This window comes from Peromyscus maniculatus, chromosome 1, assembly GCF_049852395.1.
Source record: "Peromyscus maniculatus bairdii isolate BWxNUB_F1_BW_parent chromosome 1, HU_Pman_BW_mat_3.1, whole genome shotgun sequence".
NCBI lineage: Eukaryota > Metazoa > Chordata > Mammalia > Rodentia > Cricetidae > Peromyscus > Peromyscus maniculatus.
Window position 1 is genome coordinate 53940387 of NC_134852.1, and position 17357 is coordinate 53957743.

The 17357-nt window shown below is 51.1% G+C and overlaps 1 protein-coding gene and 1 long non-coding RNA gene across 3 annotated transcripts; one reads left to right on the forward strand and one right to left on the reverse strand.

Moving 5' to 3' along the window:
• Window positions 1-374: 374 nt before the first annotated feature.
• Window positions 375-6651, reverse strand: LOC121828856 (uncharacterized). Its single transcript, XR_006071487.2, has 3 exons — window positions 6529-6651; window positions 5920-6061; window positions 375-619 (listed from the first exon to the last, which is right to left on the reverse strand). It is a non-coding gene; the product is annotated as an uncharacterized LOC121828856 (long non-coding RNA).
• A 680-nt stretch (window positions 6652-7331) lies between these two features.
• LOC102908882 (tubby-related protein 2) lies at window positions 7332-16446 on the forward strand. Of its 2 annotated transcripts, none has more exons than XM_076578246.1 (13): window positions 7332-7595; window positions 8006-8038; window positions 8389-8440; window positions 9380-9518; window positions 10147-10284; window positions 10425-10592; window positions 12044-12225; window positions 12983-13279; window positions 14108-14220; window positions 14709-14823; window positions 14920-15018; window positions 15886-16057; window positions 16294-16446. In XM_076578246.1, the coding sequence occupies exons 1-13, from the start codon at window positions 7477-7479 to the stop codon at window positions 16425-16427; spliced, it is 1761 nt and encodes a 586-aa protein (XP_076434361.1). In that variant the 5' UTR covers window positions 7332-7476; the 3' UTR covers window positions 16428-16446. The 2 variants fall into 2 exon arrangements, with proteins under 2 accessions (XP_076434361.1, XP_076434363.1); XM_076578248.1 differs by lacking the exon at window positions 7332-7595 and adding an exon at window positions 7682-7700.
• Window positions 16447-17357: the final 911 nt, after the last annotated feature.

The following is a 17357-nucleotide window of genomic DNA, read 5'->3' on the forward strand; positions in this document are numbered from 1 at the left end:
ATTTGGGTCTGGTTAATTTCAGTATGTGATGACTTTTTTATTTACAACTTTTTTTTTTAAAGATTTATTTATTTATTATGTATACAGCATATATGACTGCAGGCCAGAAGAGGGTACCAGATCTCATTACAGATGGCAGTGAGCCACCATGTGGTTGTTGGGAATTGAACTCAGGACCTCTGGAAGAGCAACCAGTGCTCTTAGCCACTGAGCCATCTCTCCAGCCCCCTTTATTTACAACTTTTAAAAAGTAAGTTAAAAATAAAGTTATTTTTTAATAACAAACTTATTATCATTAAATAATTCCAGCACTTGAGAAACAGAGGCAGGGTAAGACAGATATCTGTGGGTTCAAGGCAGCCTGGTCTACATAGTGAGTTTCAGGCCATCCAGGGATATATAGTGACACCATATTACACTTCCCATGTCCCCCCAAAAGATTTATTTTTACTCTTAATTATATCTCTGTATGGGTATGTACATGTGAGTGCAGTGCGTGAAGAGGCCAGAAGAGGGAGTCAGAGTTCCCGAAGCTGCAGTTAGAGGTGGCTGGGAGCCAAGCTCAGGTCCTCTGCAAGAGCAACACTCAGTCTTAACTGCTGAGACATGTCTTCAGCCCCTGAAATGAAGAATATTTTTAAACATTCCATAATTACAGAGGCCCTTGAAAATCATGGCTGTGCTCAAGGTATTTCCTCATTGTTTTTTTTTTTTTTTTCCAGAGAGGTCCCTTTGGACAGATTTATCCTGAGCTGACCTAGCTGATGGTCAGTGACAGACTTTAGACAAGAGGGCATCATCAGAGGAACTGAAGCAGAAACAGGAGGTGACGAGGGACCATGTTGGGGGCATGGAGGAGAGGTCTTCAGCTGAATCAGAGGCAGCTGGTAGGGAAGGGGTCTGTCCAAGACCAGCATTCCCCAGTGGGTAGATCTTCTCAAAACTGAACACAGGGCCTGGAAGGCCTGTTCATTACTAGGTGGATGGAGTGGGTAGTAAGGAGTCTGGGGGGGGGTCAGGGGGGGGCTCAGATCTGCTTCTTGCAGGAAGGTAGGAGAGGATCGTGAGAACAGGCAGGCCTTTCTCAACAAGGGCTCTGGCCCTTGGGGGAGTGAGACTGTCTCCTGAAGGAGATCACAAAACAGGTCCGCTAGGGGAAACCAGGCACCATTTGTGAGTTTCTCACCACCACCCAGCCTTGGTCTCTGCCATCCTCGAAGATCTGTTTTTCTCAGCATTCTGTTAAATAATCAAACTGAAGCCAGGTAATCCCACAGCACACAGGAAGCAGAGGCAGCAGGGTTGCTGTGAATCCAAGGCCAGCTAGGGCTAGAGTGTGAGACTGTCTCAAAAGAAGCACAAACAAAAGATCTGTTGTATACAGATTCCAGCAATCTCCCTGCAGCTCCTGGGCGATCCCTGCCCTAATCCTTCCCACTGGGTCCTGTAAGGGTCCCCCAGACCTCAGTGTGACTCCATAACGGAAATGCCACTCAGGCCATGACACTCAGCATGTAGACAACACCACGTGCTTCACAAAATGAAAACAAAGACCTACTCCTTCAAAGCCCATGACATGGGAAAGTCTCTAAATGTGCTAATCTTGCCTTTGGGCTGCTGTAGTTCCACCTCTGGCCAACTGTTCTTGTTAACTGAAGTACATGTCAACCCTTAACATGGTTTTAGTGCTTAAAAGCTCCTCCTGAGGAAGGCTCAGGGCTACAGTGGAATCCTGAACACCCAGTGTAGTCGCTGACCCGGAAATAAAGACTTTCTCTTGGCTTACACCCACGTCCAATCAGTCTTCTCTGGGGGATACCCCACAGCAGGTTATGACCCTGTCCCTCAGTCGCCCTCCAGCATGAGATTCCTGAGGAAATGCTCATTTCTCAGGGGTGTAGTGTTTCAGTCCTCTGATAGATTGAGAGACGCAAGATCTGATTAGAATATCTTTATTCCTGTCAGAACAGTTACAATTCCCCATTTTCTTTTTTTGGGGGTGGGCTGTTCTAGAACTCACTATATAGACCAGGCTGGCCTTGAACTCCTAGAGATCCATCTGCCTCTGTCTCCTGAGTGCTGGGATTAAAGGCGTGTGCCACCATGCCCAGCTGGATTCTCCACTTTCTATATGTCTATGTGGGAAACAAACCTAAACGCAATGCATGTAGGGACCAAGGTCAGAGTATACTTACTGTCGGGTAGAGCATAAGAATGTTTCTGTAATGCCTTGGCCAACCTCCCATCTCAGCCCCTCCCACTCACCTGTTACGGATGTATAGCATGTTTAGAACATTCACAGAAGTTTCTATGAATGGTTTGTTTTTTCAAGACAGGGTAGCCCAGGCTGTCCTGGAACTTGCTCCATAGACCAGGCTGGCCTTAAACTCACAGACATCTCCTTGATTCTGCCTCCCGAGTACTGGGATTAAAGGCATGTGCCACCATAGCCCTGCTACAGTTGTGGCCTTTGTTCTCAGTTCCCTGCTTCAAGAAGTAAAGAGAGATGCCGGGCGGTGGTGGCTCACACCTTTAGTCCCAGCACGTGGGAGTTCGAGGCCAGCCTGGTCTACAAAGTGAGATCCAGGAAAGGTGCAAAACTACACAGAGAAACCCTGTCTGGAAAAACCAAAAAAAAAAAAAAAAAAAGTGAAGAGAGAACAAAAGACTACATGCAGCAGGAGACTTTACCTAAAGCCCAAGTTCTCTACTGGGACCATCCTGTAGAGGTGTGCTTGCTAGGGGCACAGCATGGGTGAGTGTTTTGTTTGTTTGTTGTTTTGCTTTGATCAGAACACAGAAACTTCTGCCTTCTTCCCAGGTGTGAATAATTGTGGTCATATGTGCACTTAATCATGTCTAGGCATGAGATGATCAATGTTAGGGTCCTTGAGAAGTCCCACAAAAGACCACCAGACACGTACTCAATCAACAAGAGCATTTAATTTCTTGAGAATAAAAATTCCAGCATGCTGGGGTTAAACCATCTGACAAGGTGGCAAAATGGCCACCCAGAGAGAAGCTCGAAGACTCCTTTTAAGGCTGCAAGGGGAGTTCCAGCTGCGGGTAAGTGTGCTCTGAAGTGATTGAATATAGACCTTACTGTACAGGAATCATTTTACGATTGGCTCATGACATCTGGTCAGCAACTGGTTCCGGTGTCAGGGATCTGTCTGTCTGCCGTGTCAGGGGTCTGTCTGTCTGTAGTGTCAGGGGTCTGTCTGTCTGCTGTGTCTGGGGTCTGTCTGCTGTGTCTGGGGTCTGTCTGTCTGCTGTGTCTGGGGTCTGTCTGCTGTGTCTGGGGTCTGTCTGTCTACTGTGTCTGGGGTCTGTCTGCCGTGTCAGGGGTCTGTCTGTCTGTAGTGTCAGGGGTCTGTCTGTCTGCTGTGTCTGGGGTCTGTCTGTCTACTGTGTCTGGGGTCTGTCTGTCTACTGTGTCTGGGGTCTGTCTGTCTACTGTGTCTGGGGTCTGTCTGCTGTGTCAGGGGTCTGTCTGTCTGCTGTGTCTGGGGTCTGTCTGTCTACTGTGTCTGGGGTCTGTCTGCTGTGTCTGGGGTCTGTCTGCTGTGTCTGGGGTCTGTCTGCCGTGTCTGGGGTCTGTCTGCTGTGTCTGGGGTCTGTCTGCTGTGTCTGGGGTCTGTCTGTCTGCCGTGTCTGGGGTCTGTCTGTCTGCTGTGTCAGGGGTCTGTCTGTCTGCTGTGTCAGGGGTCTGTCTGTCTGCCGTGTCAGGGGTCTGTCTGTCTGCTGTGTCAGGGGTCTGTCTGTCTGCCGTGTCTGGGATCTGTCTGCTGTGTCAGGGGTCTGTCTGTCTGCTGTGTCAGGGGTCTGTGTCTACTGTGTCTGGGGTCTGTCTGCCGTGTCTGGGGTCTGTCTACTGTGTCTGGGGTCTGTCTGCTGTGTCTGGGGTCTGTCTGCTGTGTCAGGGGTCTGTCTGTCTGTTGTGTCAGGGGTCTGTCTGTCTGCCGTGTCTGGGGTCTGTCTGCTGTGTCTGGGGTCTGTCTGCTGTGTCAGGGATCTGTCTGTCTGTTGTGTCAGGGGTCTGTCTGTCTGCCGTGTCTGGGGTCTGTCTGCTGTGTCTGGGGTCTGTCTGCTGTGTCAGGGGTCTGTCTGTCTGTTGTGTCAGGGGTCTGTCTGTCTGTTGTGTCTGGGATCTGTCTGCTGTGTCTGGGGTCTGTCTGTCGTGTCAGGGGTCTGTCTGTCTGCTGTGTCTGGGGTCTGTCTGCCATGTCTGGGGTCTGTCTGCTGTGTCTGGGGTCTGTCTGCTGTGTCAGGGGTCTGTCTGTCTGCCGTGTCAGGGGTCTGTCTGTCTGCTGTGTCAGGGGTCTGTCTGTCTGCTGTGTCAGGGGTCTGTCTGTCTGCTGTGTCAGGGGTCTGTCTGTCTGCCGTGTCTGGGGTCTGTCTGCTGTGTCAGGGGTCTGTCTGTCTGCTGTGTCTGGGGTCTGTCTGTCTGCTGTGTCTGGGGTCTGTCTGTCTGCTGTGTCTGGGGTCTGTCTGCCGTGTCTGGGGTCTGTCTGTCTGCTGTGTCTGGGGTCTGTCTGCCGTGTCTGGGGTCTGTCTGTCTGCTGTGTCTGGGGTCTGTCTGCCGTGTCTGGGGTCTGTCTGTCTGCTGTGTCTGGGGTCTGTCTGCTGTGTCTGGGGTCTGTCTGCTGTGTTAGGGGTCTGTCTGTCTGCTGTGTCAGGGGTCTGTCTGTCTACTGTGTCTGGGGTCTGTCTGCCGTGTCTGGGGTCTGTCTACTGTGTCTGGAGTCTGTCTGCTGTGTCTGGGGTCTGTCTGCTGTGTCAGGGGTCTGTCTGTCTGTTGTGTCAGGGGTCTGTCTGTCTGCTGTGTCTGGGGTCTGTCTGCTGTGTCTGGGGTCTGTCTGCTGTGTCAGGGGTCTGTCTGTCTGTAGTGTCAGGGGTCTGTCTGTCTGCTGTGTCTGGGGTCTGTCTGTCTACTGTGTCTGGGGTCTGTCTGCTGTGTCTGGGGTCTGTCTGCCGTGTCTGGGGTCTGTCTGCTGTGTCTGGGGTCTGTCTGCTCTGTCAGGGGTCTGTCTGTCTGCTGTGTCAGGGGTCTGTCTGCTGTGTCTGGGGTCTGTCTGTCTGCTGTGTCAGGGGTCTGTCTGTCTGCTGTGTCTGGGGTCTGTCTGCTGTGTCTGGGGTCTGTCTGCTCTGTCAGGGGTCTGTCTGACAAAATAGCAAGAACATTTCCTGTTTGTGGCCGGGTACGACCCTGATTGACTACCAGACTGGATTACTTCCTGAGGGTCTGACTGAAGCCAGACATGAGTCAACATAGGATGGTGGGGTAATATGGGGCAGAGTTCTTAGCAAACTGGCCCCTGAGTGGGGAGGAAACTGCTCTGTTACTGGCAGTCCTGTTATAAGAGTCAGTTACCACTGCTAAGGAGAGCGATAGAAGAACTAGGCCATCAATCAGGTACCTGGACTTTGAAAGATCCAACTCTCTCCTAAGAGGAAAGCTTTCACAAGGTTCAATAGATATTTGTAGGAATGAGTAAATCAGCAGCGCCCGCCCACCATGTCCTTCTCCCATTTAAACTACACCTCCATTTAAACTTCACGAGCTCTGTGAAGCAGGAATGCCCCAGCCAGGTAGTAGCATCCAACTGCCTATGGTGCTACTGGGAAATGTAGTTTTGCTTCTGGTTTCTCCATCGTTAAGGGGGATCTTAAAGATCAAGGAGTTTAGGGGAGGGAGTGAACGGGTGTTCATTTGGGATCTGTCTTGATTTCCATATACCGATGGCCGGGGTCCCGGGTCTGCTTGTGAGATTCACCAACACACTACTGCAAAGGAAGGCAGGTAAACCGGAAGCCGCAGCGTGTTAAACCGGGTCCCTGGAGTTTTCACCAGGGCCTTGGGGACAGCGGGAACTGCACCACTGCAAACCCGCCAGAGCGCAGGGCAGGGCTACTCACCGGGCTCTCAGTGGCCTGGCTGTCGTCCTGATGGGGCGCCGCGCGGTCCAGGGGCACGGCCAGCACAGCGGACAGCATCAGGAGAGGAGCTAGGAGAAGGAAAGGGGTCCCGCGGGGCGCGGAGGCAGGCATCGCGGCTGCTCTGCGAGGAGAGGTGGAGAATGGGGTTTTGTTGCTTTGCTCCGGCTTTTTGAGACAAGTGTTAAGTAGCAAAGGCTGGGTTTGAATTCCTGATCCTCCTGCCTATACCCCCCCGCACCCCCCCCCCCCAGCGACTTGTAGGCTCACATTACTACCCGACCTAAGGTCTAACCCCATATCCGGCTGGGCAAACGAGTGTGCACGCCATCCTCAGTGCCATTCCCATTTGCAAAAATGAAGTCTCCACGCGTTTCGTCACCTGCAACCCGGGATGCCAGGCCTCCAGCCTCCCTTTCCTACAGCGCAGTCCGCAGACCTTCATCCTGTCTCCCTCAAAGTAGGGAATCCTTCCCCAAACCGAGATGCTAGGCCTCCTAGACTCCCCTTCTCACGGGACCACAGGGACCTGAAACGCTGCAAGTACCCGGATCTCCAGTCCCCTGGCCTCCGCTATCCAATGCCCCTCACCTCTCCTAGCGCAGAGGGCGTTTTCCCACGCTAGGACCTCTGCCGGGTTTCTGATGATTTCCCTCCTAAGTCACTCCCACTTTTCCACCCGCGGACGACCTGCCCCCAGGATGCTGATTGGTCCATGCCGGCCCCCTTACTTTGGAAAATTTCTCCTGCTTTCTTGGAAGCTCATATTCTTTGTGTGTGTGTGTGTGTGTGTGTGTGTGTGTGTTTAAAGATTTTATTATTTATTTTGTATATGTGTACTTTATCTGCATGTACAACTTTGTGCCGGAAGAGAGCATAAGATCCCACTAGAGATGGTTGTGAGCCACCATGTGGTTCCTGGGAGTTGAACTCAGGACCTCTGGCAGAGCTGGCAATGCTCTTAACCACTGACCCATCTCTCCAGCCCCGAGGCTCACATTCTTAAACGTGACCTTTCCTCCGTCGTTTTCACATGAAAGTCAAAGCCCTGCATGCGGGTAGGGGTGGGGAGGGCAACTTTTGCCACTGTGTCTCCTGGGAATTGCAGTCTTCTCATTTATTTTCGCTCCACAGGTTCCTGTAAGTCAGAGCTTTGGTGATAACCAACTGTATAGGATACTATCACTACTTTTTAAAAGGGTCTCATTATGTAACCCTAGCTGGAGTTCTATGTAGACCAGGCTGGCCTCGAGATCACAGAGATCCTCCTGCCTCTGACTCACAAGTGTTGAGATTAAAATACCCCACTCCCAGCTCCCTCTCCCACTTTTTCCCCCTGAGAAATGGCTTTATGCATCCCAAGCTGACCTGGAAGACATAGGAATGCTTGTAGAGGAAGAATGCTTAGATTCCTGGCACCTTGTCTGCACCTCCCAAGTGCTGGAATTACAGGCATGAGCCACTAGGCTTATAAACTTCTTTAATGCTCTGTATGTAGAACTATATTGCTAGGTAGATACTCTTGGGTCCCTTTAAGGAATGTTGGCTTGCAGTTCCAATTCAGAACCCCCAGAACAAGGGATCAGTCTGCTTCAGTGGCCTGGAGGCATTACTCTGTTGGACATGGACCTTGAGGGGCCAAGAGGGCCAAGAAGAGGGCAAGTCCCTGTGGGAACACCCCTTTCTAAGAAAGTGTTTGCCTGTGTTTAGAGTTCCAGCATCTGGGCAAGGCTGTGAGAACTCCAAGCTGGTGCTAGGGAGGGGTGGGTGCCTCTGGGATTCCAGATAGGTGGATGCTGGGGAGTTGGGATTTGTGACCCTGAGCCTCCAACTCCCAATACTTAGAAGCAGGACCAAGCAGGACCTGCCTTACCTGTGTGGTACAGAGCTGGATTTTTGTGCTCCCAATAGTGCTTAAAGTTCACCACAGGCTACTAAGTCTCAGGAGGGCATTGGGATTTGGGTTGTTAGGGTTCAAAAGAAAATCGAAGGCAGATGTCAGGAATTAGAGGGCGGTTTCTCTTTAGATGTTGGGTCTAGGTCTGATTATGCCTTCCTAATCCTCCAGACCGTCTCAGGAAAATGAACCGTGGAAGAAAGAGTGAGTGAGGAAACCTAATGGGCAGCGGGTTGGGGGAGAGGGGACCTAGATACCTGATACACACAGCTTTGGGGCTCAAACTGTCTTCAGGCTGACCACCATCAACCAAGAGAAGCTGGGGGGGGGAGGCGGATCTGGACTCCGATGTCCATGGATCCCGAGATAGCTAGAGCCTCAGGTTGGGTCCTAAGGGGAGGGGCTGGGAGAAAGAGTCATAACTGACCTAGAAGCTCAGGTCCCTCACCTACTATGACATCACTGGCGCTCAGAACCCAAATTGGTCAGGGGAGGGGCTCTGGATCAGGCAAAGCTGCCCTGCTGCCTGTGGCCACCAGCCTGTATTTCTCTAGAACCTTGGAGGATGAATTCTCGGGTGTGAGGCTGCAGAAACTGGAACAACAGGTATGACCCGAATCCCACTCTTCCATCTTCCCCACCTTCCCAGGATGCTCAGAGACCCCAATCCCATGTTCCTTTTCTCTGAACTTCTGGTTCTCAAATTAGGAAAAGAGAAAGTAGGAATTTGGTTTTCTTTTGAAACAAGACCTTGCTGCCTAGCCCAGGCTGGTGCTAGAATCACAGTTGTGAGCGGCCACACTTGCTTTGTTTTGTTAAATTGCATTTACTCAGGGGTCGAGGACACGCACGCCATGGCGTGTATGTGGGGACAGCTTGCAGGCTGGGTGCTCTCCTTGGAGGATTTGGGTCCCAGGGCTCAAACCCAGGTTGTCAGGCCTGGTGGGAGCACAAGCACCTTTACCCACTGAGCCCTCTCTCAGGCCCCAGTTAGCCGCTCTGTGACCTATGCTGACCTCACACTGGCTCCCACAGTCTTCCTTCTATTTCCGGACTTACTACAGATGTGAGTCTTTATACCCACCTTTGTATGTGGAAACAGGTTCTCACCAAATTGTCTAGGACTTTTGTTTAGTTTTTATTTCTTTTTTTTTTTTTAAAGATTTATTTATTATGTATACAATAAACTGCCTACAAATATCCCTGTAGGCCAGAAGAGGGCGCCAGATCTCATTACAGATGGCTGTGAGCCTCCATGTGGCATGTGATTGCTGGGAATTGAACGCAGGACCTTAAAGAGATGGCTCTTAACCTCTGAGCCATCTCTCCAGCCCTGTCTAGGAAGGCTTAGTCCTTGTGCCTCAGCCCGGATGGCAGCTCAGGCTGAGGAAATTTTTAAAGACAACAGTTCTAGAGGGCTGGACTCCTAGTTGTTGGAGGAGGAGGTGGAGATAGACCGGATCTGACCGGAAAGGACTGGGTATCTGGGACCCTGATGGAGGAAGGGCACCTGGACGCCCCACACACCCCCTCTTGATCCTTCAGCAACAGCTACTCGAGAAGAAGCAGCGCAGGAAGCGCCAGGAGCCCCTCATGGTTCAGGCCAATCCTGATGCTTCCCTGAGGCACCGGCGACCAAGGCGCGGGGATGATCGCTTCCAGTGTGACAGCGGCTGGGGATTCGGTCTGATGAACGGGTTTATGGGGGCTGGGGGCGGGGCCTAGTGAGCACTGGAGGGTGGAGCCTGGTGAGGCCCAGGGCGGGAACTGCGTGGCTGGTGCTGGCTGCCAGAGGGATGGCCTGGTAGATGTCAGGAAGTGTCCTAATGGGACAGTGGGGCCTAATTGCATCCAGATAGGGAGTTTATGGTAGAGGACAGGGGTGAGACTTGAGTGTGGGGCTTTATGAGGGAACAGGGGTGGGTTCTCGAGGATCCCCAGGCAGAGGATTGATTGGGCTGGGGGTGTCTTTGGAGCCATTCCAATAAAGCTGGGCCCTTGAGATTACCCGGTTCTCTGACAAGAAGCAGGCAGAGCTTAGAGTAACTGGAGGGCCAGACCCAAGCGAATCCAGTGACTGGGTTTGTCAGAACCTAGTAGAGTCTGAGGGAACTCGGACTGTCCCAAGACAGAAGTTCTGCTGGTAGAGCAGGAGTCCATGGTGTTTGCTACCGAGTTTTTGTTTAGAATTTGGGGGGCCATGGTCCCATGCTATCAGACTGGAACTTGTTATGTAGTGGAGGGTTTGAGGTAATCCTCCTGCCTTACTCAGGAGATCCTCTTTAAATGGGCCTCTCTGCCCTCTCCCCCAGGTGCTGGGAGTCCTTTCCTCCAGGAGAATGTACCACAGGCGCATCTGCCCTCCAGGCCGCCCGGTGCCCTGCTCTCCATGAGCTATGTCAGAGATGGTGGTGGCCAGCGGGCCCCCCTTCTGCCACCCAGAGGAGCAGGTAATCTTAGGCCACTGATATTTAGAGCACGCCTCCTTAGACCTTCAGGATTGCCTGCTTTTCCTCTGACATCGGGGTCAGGACAGAGCTTCCCCCTCTTGCACCAAAGGACCCCAAATCTGACACTCCTTTTTCTCTAGTGTACACTCAGGGTGATGGCGCTGCGGTCCACCATCTTTGCTACCTCCCAGACAGCTCAGATTCAGATGTGGAGGAAGTGACCATGGAGGACATCCCGATCATCCCCCCGCCTCCCAAGACACATCTGGCAACCCGGTGCAGGGGCTGGTTAGCCTCCCCAGGACCTGGTAATTTCGGGGACAGGGGAGTGAAATCTGGTCCCTGGTTCATGACAGTTTGTCATCCTGCTTTGTTAACAGCTTTATGTGGGATATCGTAACTCACGGGTCTCCCAGGTCTTCTGTCCAGGTGTCTAGTCCCTGTCACACAGTGTACTCAGAAGTAAAACCATCACCACATCAAACTCATGTGTTTAAACTGAGTTTGGAGGGATGGGGTCGATATCTATGATCCCTGGGCTGGCCTTGAACTCACAGAGATCCACTGACCTCTTCCTCTTGTGTGCTGGATTAAAGGCTTCTTGTACCACACCCAGATTATTTATTATGGTTTTGTTTTGTTTTGTTTTCCCTTTTTCTTTTTAGCTTTTTCTTTCTTTCTTTCTCTCTCTCTCTCTTCCTTTCTTTCTTTCTTTTTTATTTTTATTTTTTTTTGAGACTGTTTCACTGTGTAGCTTGAGGCCTGTCCTGGAACTTGCTCTGTATAGAAGACTGTCCTTGAACTCACAGAGATCCACATGCCTCTGTATCCTGAGCACTGGGGTTTAAAGCATTTGCCACCACAGTCCTGCTATTTCCTTTCTTCTTTTTAATTTTTATTTTATTTATTTTGTTTTTTCCAGACAGGGATCCTCTGTGTAGCCCTAGCTGTCCTGAAACTTGCTTTGTAGAACAAGCTGAGATCTGCCTGCCTCAGCCTCCATAGTGTTGGGATTAAAGTGTGTGCCACCACTGCCCGGCCTATTTTGGTTTTTCAAGACAGGGTTTCTCTTGGTAGCTTTGGCTGTCCTGGAACTCACTATGCCGACCAAGTTGGCCCTGAACTCACTGAGATCTGCCTCCCTCTGCCTCCCAAGTGCTGTTATTTAACACATGTGACACCACCACCTGGATCAGATTATTTATTTTAATTCTTTTTAGTTTGTAGATGTACATCTGTGTGTTTGTAAATGTGAGTGCAGTTCCCACAGAGACCAGAAGAGGGAGTCAGACCCACTGGAGCTGGAGTTGGATGTGTTTGTGGACCATGAACCTTGAGAGCTGGGAAGTGAACTCGGGTTCTCACAAGAGCAGAATGTGCCTTTGACTGTTACTCGATCTCTCCAGGCCTTCAATTTATTTGTTGTTGTTGTTTTTTAACTTGTTTACTTTTGACCAGCTATTGTGACACAGGACTTTAATTCCAACACTGGAGGCAAAGGCAGTTGGATCTCTGTGTTCAGAGCAAGCCCAGTCTAGAAATCTGTCTCAGACTAGGCCAGAGCCACACAGTGAGACATTGACTCTGGGAGATCAGGCTCTGTAGGCTCCATGTGCATGGGAAGTGCACAGAGTGTGGTCAGTGGAAGAGCCTGGCAGAGCAGCTGGGAACTGGGGTTCCTGTCCTGTCCAGCTGACAATACTGATCTCACCTAACTGCGACTCAGATGTCCTGACCTGTAACTGCTTCTGCCTCTTAGGGATCAGCGAAGAGGAAGAGGTTGAATCCAAGGATGCTGCCTTTGAACCCAAGGCACCCAGTCCTGCCCCGGCCTCGACAGTGAGCTCTGGTAGGGTTCAGGGACACTTGGCATCCTGTGAGGAGGAAGAAAACACAGCACAAAAGGATATAGAAACAAGGAGACCAGCCTCTGGCCTCGGGGTAGGTGGCACTCAAAATCTGCAGCCCAATCCACAGGGCATTTGACTGGCTGAAGGAGCAACAACCATGGTGTGAAAATCTGTGCCCAGCGGTGCATGCTTGCATTTCCTGCAGTCAGGAGGCTGCCAGAGACTGAGTTCAAGGCCAATCTGGACTCCATAAAGAGACTCTCTCTTTTAAAAAATGAATACCCATGAACAGGTGCCAACTTATAGAGACTATAAAGGGTGATTTGGAAAGTCTTTTTTTTTTTTTTTTTTTTTAATTTTTCAGGATAGGGTTTCTCTGTGTAACAGCCCTAGCTGTCCTGGAATTCAGTCTGTAGACCAGACTGGCTTTGAACTCACAGAGATCTGCCTGCCTCAGCCTCCCGAGTGCTATAATTAAAGGTGTGAGGCTTGCAAGGCTCATTTTATAGTAAAATGGTCAAATTCTTTGCTAGGCAAGTGCTCTTACCACTGAGCCACACCTGAGCCCCTCACTGGGAGATTCTAGGCAGGGTTGCTATACTACTCAGTAATGCCCCAAGCACCTCCCTGGCATGTTTACCTGTTCTAGAGTAGGATCTCACCGTTTGTGTGACCTAATGAGGTTGCACGTTTGACTCACCAGCAGATGGGCCAACTTGGTTGGGTGGGTCACCTGACATGCTTGACTGGCATGAAGCCCTGGGTCCTCAGGGGTCATCCCTTAGTTGACACAGCCAATCAGGGCCCAGCTTGACTGTCCCTCACTTGTGGATCTGCACTCGAGCTAGGATGAAGACCTGGAGAAGAAAGAGGCCTCAGAGTCTGCAGGGACGGACAGCGCCCCAGTGCCGTCCAAGGTCTTGCAGGACAATAAGGACCCAAGCAACCAGAATCCTTGTAACTGGACCCGCCCCGCGGCCCGGCCCCCGGGCCCTCGGCTGGGGGAGGACGTGGAGGCCTATGTGCTGCTCCCCGCGGCCCGGGACCACGTGGTGCAGTGCCGCATCATCCGAAACAAGCATGGCATGGACAAGGGCTTCTTCCCGTCCTACTACCTCTACCAGGAGGCCGAGGACGGTGTGGCGGTGAGATCCAGCCCTGGTGCGGGGGCCTTCCCGCTGGGGGACAGAGGAGGGAGACGAGCCCCCGATTCCAGCGGCATGCCCCTCCCTTCTGGACAAGGTTAAAATTTCTGGAGCCAGATGTGGCGGCATCGGGGGTATAGCTCAGTGGTAGAGCATTTGACTGCAGATGTGGCCGCATCAACCTATAAACCTAATCATATATGGGACATGGCAGCAGAGAAGGTCAGGAGAGCAAGGTCAGCCTTGTATAGAAAGAAGGAGTTCAAGGCCAGCCTCCTGACCTGACTGGAGACACTATTGCAAACTAAAAAAAAGTCAGGTGGTGGCGGCAGATACCTTTAATCCCCACACTTGGGAAGCAGAGGAAGGCAGACCTCTGAGTTGGAAGCCAGCCCTTTCTAAATAAGTTCCAAGCCAGCCAGGGCAACAATGTGAGGCCCTTTCAACGCTTTGTTTTCCCCTGGACTCAGGTCTGTCCTGTCAGGCCTAAGTCCTACCCACCTCAGCACTTCAGACATTTTAGAACACAGTAGCTCAGGTCCTTCCTACCCTACCTCATTCCCACTTGAGTTAAGTGAGTCTCTTCTCTGGCCATCCAACTGAGTCTTCTTGGTGGCCAAACCCCACCCAATCCTGATATAAACTGGGTCCTTCAAATTGTTTCCATTCTATAGCTAAGCTACACCCCTCTCCTGCTGACCAGTCTCCTCCCAGTGTGGCCTTCTTCGCCTCCAGAAATAGCCCTTCCCTTATTCAGAGCTGTTTTCAGGCCACCGGCTCTAGACAGATGTCAAAACTCAATCCTGAAGTCTCTTCTCCGATCTGTAGCATTTCCTTCTGGCTGGGAGGAAAAGGAAAATATGCAAAACCTCAAATTATCTCATCTCTCTGGATCCCAAAGATATGTCTCGCAACGGGAACAACTTTGTGGGCAAAGTTAGGTAAGTGAAGCCTTCTTGGTGTGGTGCTCCTGGTATGTGGTGAGGCAACAGGTGTCAGAAAGCCAGGGAGAGACAGGCCAGTGGACTTCATTTCCCAAGAGGCCGCAGTGCACAACACAGGACTGCACTAAAGCCTGATGGGTCTTGTAGTTCTGCAGGATGTATTTCCACAGGTGGGAAAGAAAAAACATGAAAGCTTTGGATGCCAAGAATACAGGCCGGCATTTAAGATGTTTTGCTTTTTGATAGGGAGAGGGCTGGGACCCCTCAGTTCCTGTGGGGAAAGAGGTCTGGAGTGTGTGAGTTCTTGCTTCCCAGATGGAAGAGGGTTCCCAAAGTGTCAATGTAGCATGCTAGAAAGACACAAAAATCAGAGGGCTGGGACTGTGATTTCTTTTCATAGAGGATGGTTTGAGAAAGCACTTACACAGAGTAGCAATCACTATCTCTCGGTTTTTGTTACTCTCCCCCCTGCCCTCCTGGGGCAGATCCAATATCTTGGGCACAAAATTTACCATCTTTGATAATGGGGTGAACCCTGAGAGGAACTACTGGATCCCAGACAGTACCCGGATCAGAGAGAAGCTGGGAGTCGTGTGTTATGTAAGTATCCTGGAGGGGCCTGGATGAATGGGGTGCCAATAGGTAAGAACGCACAGGGAGCTAGGCTAACTCAATATAATTAATTAATCCTGCCAGGAAAGCAATGTCTTGGGGTTCCGGGGACCTCGGAAAATGACTGTGATACTTCCAGGAATGGACAGGCGCAAGCAGAGGATGAGAGTCCAGCCACAAAATGTGAGTCTTTAAGGTTGTGAAAAGCAATACTAAGAGGTGAGAATGGGTTAGAAAACCATGATTTGCAGGTCACATTGAATGGCTTTGCCAGAGTCCCTTCTCAGGAAGTAAAGACTAGAGACTCAAAAATTCTGGGTCTGGTGCTGGAGAGATGGCTCAATGGTTAGCAGAGCATGTATTGCTCTCCCAGAGGGAGAAGAAAGACAGACCATGTAAGTTGGAGGCTAGCCTCATCTAAATATCAAGTTCCAAGATAGACAGGGCTAGAGTGAGACCTTGTTTAAAAAAAAAAAAAAAAATTTTTTTTTTTTTTTGTTTTTTCGAGACAGGGTTTCTCTGTATAGCTTTGGTGCCTGTCCTGGATCTCGCTCTGTAGACCAGGCTGCCCTGAACTCACAGAGATCCACCTGCCTCTGCCTCCTGACAGCTGGGATTAAAGGCGTGCACCACTACCGCCCTGCTCAAAATTTGTTTTCAATCCCAGCACTTGGGAGGCAGAGGCTCAGGGCTCACTCCATTATCAAAGATGGTGATTTTCGTGTTCAAGACATTGGATCTGCTTCGGGAGGGCAGTGGACAGAGTAATAATAACCGTGACAGTGATTGTTACTCTGTGCTAAGTGCTTTCTCAAACCCATCCTCTAAGAAAAGAAATTACATTCCCAGCCCGGTCTACAGAACTAATGCCAGGACAGGCAGGGGCTACACAGAGAAACCCTCTTCAAAAACACAAAAGGGTAAACCTGGCAATCCAGAGACACTGTTCTCAAGTAAATAAATAAGTAAATAAATACAAATAACACGTGCATCTGGACTTAAAGAAGGCTGCGGGTAGCCTAACAAACGATGCCCCTATTGCATCTCAAGGATCAGGATTCGATATTGAGTCGTCTACCAAAGGGCGCAAGACAAGGGCCGCTCCTTCTGCAGAACAAGGCCCCATCCTGGAGCGACGAGAGCGGCGGCTACGTGCTCAATTTTCACGGTCGCGTCACTCGGGCTTCGGTCAAGAACTTCCAGATTGTGCACCCCGATCTACGTGAGCTCTAGCAACCCGAAGACCTGGGCTTGGGGGCGGAAAGGGGGCATTAAGCACAACTACTCCCTCTTACGTCATTGGGCCGGTTCCTAAAGAGGGCGGAGCCTCGCTGTCGCAAGGTCTATTGGGAGATGTAGTCTCTAGGCTCCTTGCGTTTCCTAGCTTGGTCAGTGTGCAGCTGCCTGGGGCCATAGGACGGAGTTTAACTAAATCCTCTTCCCTGGTTTTCTCATCAGCGGACTACCTGGTGCTCCAGTTCGGCCGCGTGGCCCCAAACATATTCACTATGGATTTCCAGTATCCTCTTTGCCCGCTCCAAGCTTTCGCCATCTGCTTATCCAGTTTCGATGGGAAACTGGCGTGTAACTGAATAAAATTATCATCCCTCACTAGCCCTCCTGTGCGTTTGCGGGAAGCTTCACACCATGCCTCCTTTCTCGTTTAGTTTTTTGATAGTCTGGTCTCCAACTACGAAGCTGACCCTGGCCTTGAACACCTCATCCTCCTGCTTCCACCTCCGGAGTACTGGGATAGCAAGCACGGCCCTTTGTGCCGGGCCTTGTCTTCTAATAAATCCTCTATTTTTAGTGCACATAATAGTGGGCTTCATTTTTATACCTGTCGTCGGGCTTTGCTTTGCTTTTATCTACCACCCTCCCTTTATTTTTTGAGGCTGTTTTCCTCCATAGGTTATGTCTGCCAGTCCTTGGAACTCAGGCCAATCCCCCTGCCTCAGCTTCAAATTGCTGGGTCTAGTTGTGTCACTTTATACTGTGTAGATCAGGCTGGTCTTAAACTTCGGTTTGGACACAGAACTCATTTTTGCCACCCTTGAAGATCCAATACACCCTGAAGACTTGATCGCTATAAATCAAAAGGCTTTATTTCTTATTAAAAATAAATAACTAACAGGAAAGTACTTGGGGTTAGCGCCGCCTTCCACCGAAGTCCAGGCTGGGGGGAGGGGCCTCACTGGGAAGGGCAGAGGGTGTGGTCACTGCTTGGCTCATGGGCGTGGCCTCAGAGGAGGAGCAAGGCCCAGACTGTGGAGGAGCAGGGGTGAAGGCCAGAGGGAGGGCTGGGTTTCCAAGGCGCGCCCAGGCTCTGGTCCTGAAGGCAGGGGTGAGGTAAGGCCCCAGCTTCTCCTCCACCTGGGCAATGCGGCGGGCAAAGCGGCTCCGATCTCGTGCGAGCTGCTCCCAGGGACCTCGGCGGGCAGCCTGGGCTGGTCCTGCCCAGACAGCCAGGAAGTGGACGGTGACTTTCTCAGAAAAGCGCACCTGGACAGATGGGCAGAGGC

Coding starts and splice junctions, on each gene's coding strand:
- LOC102908882 (XM_076578246.1), top strand. CDS start 7,477: ATGTTGGCTTGCAGTTCCAATTCAGAACCCCCAGAACAAGGGATCAGT. Junction 9,519..10,146: donor TGACAGCGGCTGGGGATTCG/GTCTGATGAACG, acceptor CCTCTCCCCCAG/GTGCTGGGAGTCCTTTCCTC. Junction 16,058..16,293: donor GATTGTGCACCCCGATCTAC/GTGAGCTCTAGC, acceptor TTTTCTCATCAG/CGGACTACCTGGTGCTCCAG.